This window comes from Nanorana parkeri, unplaced genomic scaffold, assembly GCF_000935625.1.
Source record: "Nanorana parkeri isolate BGI_ZX_2015 unplaced genomic scaffold, ASM93562v1 scaffold1002, whole genome shotgun sequence".
Taxonomy (NCBI): domain Eukaryota; kingdom Metazoa; phylum Chordata; class Amphibia; order Anura; family Dicroglossidae; genus Nanorana; species Nanorana parkeri.
This window is the reverse complement of record NW_017307270.1, coordinates 419,971-428,204: the sequence shown is the minus strand read 5'-3', so window position 1 is coordinate 428,204 and position 8,234 is coordinate 419,971. Positions and strand designations below refer to the sequence as shown.

Genomic DNA, 8,234 nt, shown 5'->3' with positions numbered 1-8,234 from the left:
CAGTTAAGGGGTTCATACTTAAATATGCCATACTTAGCACAAAGGGTTAAAGTTAAAATGGCAGCTTTGTGGCAGTGGTCACTGTACAAAGTGTACATTTTTTTTATGACCAATCTCTAAGGGCTTGTTTACATCATGTCAGTTGAACTGCATTTGCTACACACCAATGCACATGTATGGTCTAAACAGGAAACATAGGACACAATTGTTTTCTATGTGCCCTGTTCACACCATACATGTGCAGTAGTCTGCAGTAAAATGCAGCTCAATGGTGGGAAGAAGCCTTAAACCCAAATACAGAATTTTTCAACTGGAGGTAAATGCAACATTACTGAAAATGAACATTTCTAAGAAAAACTTTCTGACTTCAGTTTTCCCCTAGTATTTAACAGCTTTTAATCAAACGGGTCAGGTTCTACTAATATCTTCCCAGTTTTAAACATTACAGTGACCCTGGCACCACAGGGTTACTTCTACAAAATATCAAGCCTGTAAGAGAAGAGGCAACATACTTCCCTTTAGCTAGCCTGTGTATATAAGCATCACTTCATTTCCACATTTCTGGGTATGTAGAATACCTGCTCCCCCGACCCTATGGCTGGAGAGCAAGTATTCTACACATCCAGATACAGTCATGACAAGAGAAAGCACTGTGCACAGCTGGGGGGGGGTCGAAGAGATACAGTGGGTATAAAAAAGAATCACCCCCTTTAAAATAAATTACATTTTGTTGCTTTGCAGCCTGAAATGAAGACAGACACAGCTTTTGTTTTATCCAGTTGTAGTTACACTTATGTCATTCAAGTGAAAGATAGACCACCAATATGTCAGAAAAAAATTCAAAAACAGAAGAATCACAGAGTTGGAAAAATATGTCTCTACTAACATTGCACATGTAGACTTTGCAATATTTGCCCACTCTTCTTTGCAGAACTGCTCAATTTCTTGTCTTGTCAAGTCATTCCACAAATTTTCAATGGGGTTTAAGTCTGGGCTTCTGACTAGGCCATGCAAGGACACTCACCCTTTTCTCCTTCAACTACTGTGTGGTAATTTCTGCTGGGTGCTTTGGGTCATTGTCCTGTTGAAAGGTAAACCTTCTTCCCATTGACAACTTTCTGGCAGAGGGCAGCAGATTTTCCTCAAGATTTTGATGGTATTTTGCCCCATCCATTTTTCTATCTATCCTGAAAAATGTGCTCCAGTCCCTGCTGCACAGAAACAGCCTCATAAAAAGATATTACCACCTCCATGCTTTACTGTAGGAATGGTGTTATTTGGATGGTGAGCTGTATTGGATTTCCGCCAGACATATTGTTTACATTTTAGGCTCATCTGACCATCTGACTTTTTCCACGTGGCCTCAGAATCTTTAAGGTGCGTTTTGGCAAAGCTCAGTCATGACTGCATGTGGCCTTTCTGGTGTGGCTTTTTCTTGCAACCCTCCCATAAAAGCCACATCTGTGGAAAATTTGTGATATTGTTGTCACATGCACACAATGACCACTGTCATAAATTACAGCAACTGTTTTAGAGTTGCTGTAGGCCTCTTGGTTGCTTCAGTTGGACTACCAGTGACTGAAATGCTCCAGGAAAGTTCTTTTCATGCTGAGCTAAATCAAGTCAAATCAAAAAAAGTCATTTTTCCAACTCAGTGATTCTTTGTTTGAATTTTTTTTCTGACATGTTGGTGTTACACCTTTCACTTAGATGTTATAGGCTGCACTGAGTAAATACAGCTGGATAAAACAAAAACTGAGCGTCTTCATTCCAGGCTGCAAAGCAACAAAATGTGATTACTTTAAAAGGTGGGTGATTCTTTTCTATACCCACTAACTTTTTAACCCACAGCCCACCAATACAGTAAGTATATTGCCTCATCTCTTACTGGCTTGGTATTTTGTACAAGTGGCCTTGTTGAGAAAGTGTCCAAAAATAATGCAGCTTGAAAAAAAGCAAGAGCACATCAGCAATGGCAGCCTCCATGTTTCTCTCCTGACAATTTTGCTTCTGCTATGAAACTGTTCCCCCTGCCTTGCTTACCTCTCTTCCTCAGACATGGTTGCTTCCTCTTCCACATCGTTCTCGGAATCTCCCTGCAATTCTTTTTCTTCTGGGAAACTCTCCTCCTCCTCATCACTATCCATGGAAGGCCTTTGTCGATCAGGTCTGCGGGATCGTTGTCTAGGCCGACACTCAGGACAGAACCAGTCGCCGTCGGGAATACACTGTAACACATCAATAAAGCCAGCCATTTAAACATTTTACATTGTTATAATCTTTACTGATGGGGAATAAAAGTATTTTAACCCTTATAATTAGTGGAACCTTCACCATGTCAAAGTTAAGGGGCATTTTGGCCTATTCAGGTATACAAAATGGTTTCAGGTCATGCAAATCATGCCAGCTGAAGCACTTCGATTATTATCACTACAAGTCAGGTAGAAAGGCGTAATGCTTTTTGTTACTTCAGAAGAATAAATATTATAAAAAAAGGCAATATTGAACTGATCAATTTTGGGAAAACAGACATTTCTAAATTTAAAAATGAAATACAAATAACCACTGACCATTTCACTTATCAGTTTAAGACAATTTGGGTATCAAGTAACCAATGCAGTCCCTGTAGCTGTCATTGAATAACACAATCAAAAGAACCTTATTGTCAAGTGCCTCAAAAGAACTCGCCTTCAGTTTGGGTCGTACACAGTAGATATGGTGCCCTCTCTCACAGCCATCACACAAGAGCATACTCTCGCTATCTCCCTTCTTTCGGCACACCTTACATCTGAAGTTCTGAATGGAGCGTGACCACAAGATACTGCGGTCCAAGGTGGACAAATGAAGGAAGATCTGTGACAAGCTACTAGATGACTGTAATGATTCCCGCCACCGATCCAGTACCGTCCTCTGAATGCGACCACTTTCACTAGCATCTGCAGTGAGAAAGAAAAGTATGTCATCTCAAACGTCAGCACTTAAGGTGGAAGAAAAATGTGTAAACCTACCTTATAGTTATTTCTTATTAGCCTGGCATTAGGGTGAAAGGATATGGGCAGTAAAGTGTCTGTGAGCTGTAAAAAGTGAGACCTGTGGAATTCTGGTTCTGCATAATGTGGCATAGAGGAAGTTCACCTGGGTAATGATGCTGGCTTCACAAGTCTCATGACCTGGAAAAGTGGTGCGAGGCTCACATTTTACAGCAGTATGTTTCTGATAACTTTACTGCTCCTGCTCTGTCTTTCTCGTGTATTAAAGCGGACCTAACTTTATAGGTTAGGTCTGCTTTACTGCAGTATTTTCTTGCAAGGACTTAGGCCTGGTTCACACCTAGGCGGCATAGGTTTTGCACGTTTGTACAGGCGGGTTCAGCATGCATTTATTTGCATGTTTGGCATTTTTTAAGCCCGTGAAAATGCACACACATGAAGGCACGCATTCTGACTGGCAGCTCAACAAACAGTGCGGCCAATGGACGAACACGCATACAAACGTGCACAAAAATGTGCAACATGCTTCTGCTGCACATTGCCAATGAAGTCTATGTGGGATAAAAACGAGCTCGACACTGCCAAAAAAGTTAATGTACTGTTTTCTGCGTTTTGCTGCTCAGGTGTGAAGAGGGGCCATTGAAAATGAGATTTAAATACTTGGGCATCCGCCTGACCCTGACCTATGAAACTCTATACGAAGCCAACATTCCCCCCCTCCTGAAATCCCTCACTAATTTGCTGGTCTCCTGGCAGAGATTTCCCATCTCCTGGATAGAAAGCATCCATGCAGTGAAGATGACCTTCCTGCCTAAGTTGCTCTACGTGTTCCGAGCCCTGCCGATCCCCATTCCTGGCCATATCTTTCGCATTCTCCAACGCAGGATACTCCCGTCCCCGTATCAACCGAAAACTGCTATACCGCCCCAAGCTCCGTGGCGGTCTGGCAGTTCCTGATCTTCGCGCATACTATACGGCTGCCACCATTGCCGCCTTAGCCCTCTTACACTCAACAACCAAGCTCCCTCTTTGGGCATGTTTGGACATGGTGGACTGTTATCCCCTGCCCCTCACGTCCCTGCTATGGCTATCCCAGACCGATCGCCCTACTACTCTTAGCCCAATCCTTAGACACTTCCTGAAGGTGTGGGACGGAGTTCGGTACTCCGGCAACCTGATGTCGCCTCACCTCCCTTTACTACCCTGGCTCAACTCTCCATTATTCCCCCCTGGTGCCAGTGACCCTCACTCGTTCGCTTGGTGGTCCCGCAATGATCTGACCACTGTACACTCCCTCATCTCGCTCTCAGGCGTGAAATCGTTCCAGCAGCTCCGTGCCAATAGATCCATCCCCCTTCGGGAATGGTTCCGCTACACCCAAATAAGCCACTTTATTAATTCGCTCCTGAAAAACACCTCAGCTCCGTCGAGAATGACCCTATTTCGAGCACTGCTGCAACTCAGATCTGCACGCCCCAGGTGTCATTTCTTTGATCTACTCTTCTCTGCTGACCTCCACTTCTACCACCCTTGCCCCTTATCAGCGTCAGTGGCATGAGGAACTGGGCAGATCCCCAACTCCTGAGGACTGGCAGCATACCTGGTCAGCGATAGCTCGTTGCTCCTGCAATGTACTCGCACTCGAGAACTCCTACAAAGTGATGTGCCGTTGGTATTACACGCCTGCCCGTCTGGCGAAATACATTCCCTCCTACTCTCCGCACTGCTTCCGGGGCTGTGGCGCGCCGGGTACCATGATCCACATTTGGTGGACGTGCCCCCGGGCGGCACACCTCTGGAATCGGGTCTACGATTTACTCAACTCTCTTTTCCAACTCACCTTACCAAAGGAACCGTGCGAGGCATTGCTGCTACAGCCAGTTCCGCAGTTGTCGCGTTACCAGAAACACCTTGTGTCCCACATCTTTGTTGCCACCAGAATGACAATCGCCAGAGCGTGGAAAACCCCGACTCTGAGCTTCAGGGAAGTAAAAAATCGCATAGATGATATACTGGTCAACGAGAAACTGACTGCGGTTCTGTCCGAGACCCATGACCGCTTCCTATTGATTTGGCAACCTTGGATCGATTACTCTAAACCACCATCCTTCGATCCGCAGCTTCTTTCCATTTAGAGGCTCTGTACTTCCCACCTCCCCCTGGACCCCCTCCCCAGCGCACCACCTTCCCTTGTCCTACTCCTTTTGTTCTTTCCCATTCCCGGTCCTTCCCTCCTTCTCCATTTCCATGCCCTCTTCCTTTAACCCCCCTGTTGCTCTCCCTACACTGATCTGTGCTGTTTGACATCCTCCGTACCATCTGAACCAGATGTCTCGATGTAGGGGACCGTCCACCTCATTGATCTCGACTCCATGATACCCAGAATCCGGACTTGATAAGCACCCCTTATGATGCTCCTTTTCATGTCATTTTAGGTCTTACTCACTAAAACTGAACAGCACTGCCCCCTTTAAATGCCCAAAATGTTCTTTGACACTTGTTCCATTGATTTGTTTTACAGTCTGCAGGGCTCTGCACAATGTTGTGGCTGTATACTTTCAATTTGTGTTCCTTGTTGCAGGGCTTGCATGCCCTACTTCTGTTATTTTTGTAACCTTTATGTGAAAACAAAAAAACTGACAAAAACCAAATAAAATCTTTGTGAAAGAAAATAATGAGATTTCTTCTGTTGGGCGTTTAAAAGCTAACCGAGCCCAACTTCAGCAAGCACAAGCTGATAATTGGCGGAAGGCAAAGAAATGGAAACATACCATCTTTCTCTTGATCATCATCTTTCTTTTTCCTCTCTTCCTTCTTTTTCTTGTCTGACTTTGAATCTTTTTTAGTATCTTCTGCATCTCCTGTATAATAAAACAGTGAAAAGTTTTCAAATGAGCAGCACAAAATATACAGCAATAAGCAAGAGGGGTTATAAACAATCCTATAAAAGGCAATCAGACAAATGTACACATTACTTTTGATAAATAAGTCATAAAGGGGTTAACAAAAGAACAACCCATAAAAAAGGCGTTTTCCCGACACCAAAAAACAAACAAATCTTAACCAGCCTAGAATGCACTGCATCTGTTTGTCACCCAAGTTAGGGAGTACATTGTAGTGGGTCCTGAAACTCGAGAACATCTTTCTCTGCCCTTCATGTATGGTAATCCTGTCTGGTTGTGTTTTGCTAGCTGGAAAGTTGATGTCTCCAAAGTTCATTCAGATCACAATATCATCTGAGCATATGCAGCAGCTGCATTTCCTATCCGTGCACTAATGGCTGACAAAGGTAAAGTGCAAGCTCCATGACTGTTGGTAGATGGTAGTCAGTTATCTGGAAGTTATGTTAAAAATATCGGAAATGTCGTTGCTAATCTGACAAAAAAAAGAGACTTTGCATAGGTAAGTATATGAAAATGGTTTTTGATCTCACCTAAAAAACAAACCAGCTCTCAAAGGGTTTCCCTTACAAATATTGAGGAATCAGAGGGCATCTGAAAATTTACTTTATGTGGAATATAACATGGGTGCAAAAAATGAAAAAAGGGCCTCAGTCATGAAGGGGTTAAAGGCACTACACAATAGTATCAGTATTGGTATGTGAGATGGCACCAAAATGGATTACCACTTAGTTATAACTTTAAAATGCATTCAAGAGCTGTTACTTTACCAAAACTCTTACCAAGTGGAGCCTTTAAGTATTTACGTTCCACGCCTTGCTCTATCAACAGTAAGGCTCGGGCCAGATACTGTACAGAATTAGCCGCTGGCTGAGGGGTGCTGGCATTTGTAGATGGGACACTTGGATCCTCATTTTTCATACCTTGTAACCTACGTGAAAAGATGTAAATGAATTATAAAAATATATAATATACTGTTGACCCAAATTAGGGTTAAGCCATGTTCACTTAATGCCACATGGAAGAATTTGGTCTGTAGGGGATTGGGACAATGGCATTTAACTTCCACACAACATTACACATCAGTTTTAGGACAATTGCAAAAGATTTAATATTATGTGCTGCTCCAATGTGGCTGTTGCTGGTACTGCAGAATTTAAGCCATCAATGAATGATGCCATTGTTTATGTGTAGGGAAGCAACTATTGGAATTTTCTACAGGGTGGCTCTCCACTTGTTTTATCGTATTGACTAAAAACAGAGGCTCTTTGTTGTTCACACTGAAGAACTTGTGGCATGTTAGCAACACTAATGAAACTGATTGAGATGCCTACAGGGGATTTCTAACAACTGGAAATAGAGACTAAATGCAACTGGAACTTTATGCATTTCTGGAAACAACATTCTTTAGCTTCTAGTAGCAAATCCATTTTCTGTTCTTTGGATAGGTACGAACCTCCCTTGGACTTTTCCACATTTAGGAGTGTTCAAATCTGCATTTAAAATGTATTTTATTGGGACTGTGTGCCAATAATATGTACAAAATAGTCCATAATGGCAAAGTGGAAACGATCTGCCTAGTTTATAAAAGAATTTACATTAAAAAAAAAGAAGTACATAAGGGTTCACTCGTTACATTGTGTAATCCCTAAATACACTCTGGTGCAACCAACTGCCTTTATAACTCACATTTTCAGATAAATAGTCCATCTATTAAACACGTCACATGAAAAAAATAGGCCTTTCAGTTTTCAAATCTGATATGGCCTCCTCTGTGCACATCATCGGGCAAATGGGGTGAGGAACAGGTCAGAAATTAAGCCACAGAGAATATTTGAGTGCAATTTAAAAGTAGATGGAGACATGTGCTACCCACTCTGGAATTGGTTGGATATAGTGTGCGAGATATAGATATATACACACACATAGTACTGTGCAAAAGTGTAAAGCAAGGATGCTTTCAGAAGTGAAAGTGTTAATAGTTTATTTTTATTATCTAACATAATGGAAGGTAAATGAATAGAAGAGAAATCAAAATCAATATTTGGTGCGAGCACCCTTTGTCTTCAAAACAGCATCAATTCCTCTAGGTACACTTGCACACAGTTTTTGAAGGAATTCGGCAGGTAGGTTGTTCCAAACATCTCAGAAAACTAACCACAGATCTTCTGTGGATGTCGGCTGTCGCAAATCCTTGTCTCCATGTAATCCCAGACAGACTCGATGTTGATATCAGGGCTCTGTGGTGGGCCAAACCATCCAAATATTTGATTGTGTGTATATATATATATATATACACATACATATATACATATACACATACATATATACACACACACAATCA

At 42.4% G+C, this 8,234-nt stretch overlaps 1 protein-coding gene across 1 annotated transcript in view; it reads right to left on the bottom strand.

The window, feature by feature from the left end:
• The window catches only part of BAZ1A (bromodomain adjacent to zinc finger domain 1A), a 72,825-nt gene that overhangs the window by 17,279 nt on the left and 47,312 nt on the right, over positions 1 to 8,234 (bottom strand). The window contains exons 22-25 of the mRNA XM_018567057.1: positions 6,673 to 6,821; positions 5,762 to 5,851; positions 2,689 to 2,936; positions 2,044 to 2,228 (exon numbers count right to left, since the gene is read on the bottom strand). Coding sequence (XP_018422559.1) covers positions 2,044 to 2,228; positions 2,689 to 2,936; positions 5,762 to 5,851; positions 6,673 to 6,821 — 672 coding nt within the window. The remainder of the gene's footprint in view (positions 1 to 2,043; positions 2,229 to 2,688; positions 2,937 to 5,761; positions 5,852 to 6,672; positions 6,822 to 8,234) is intronic.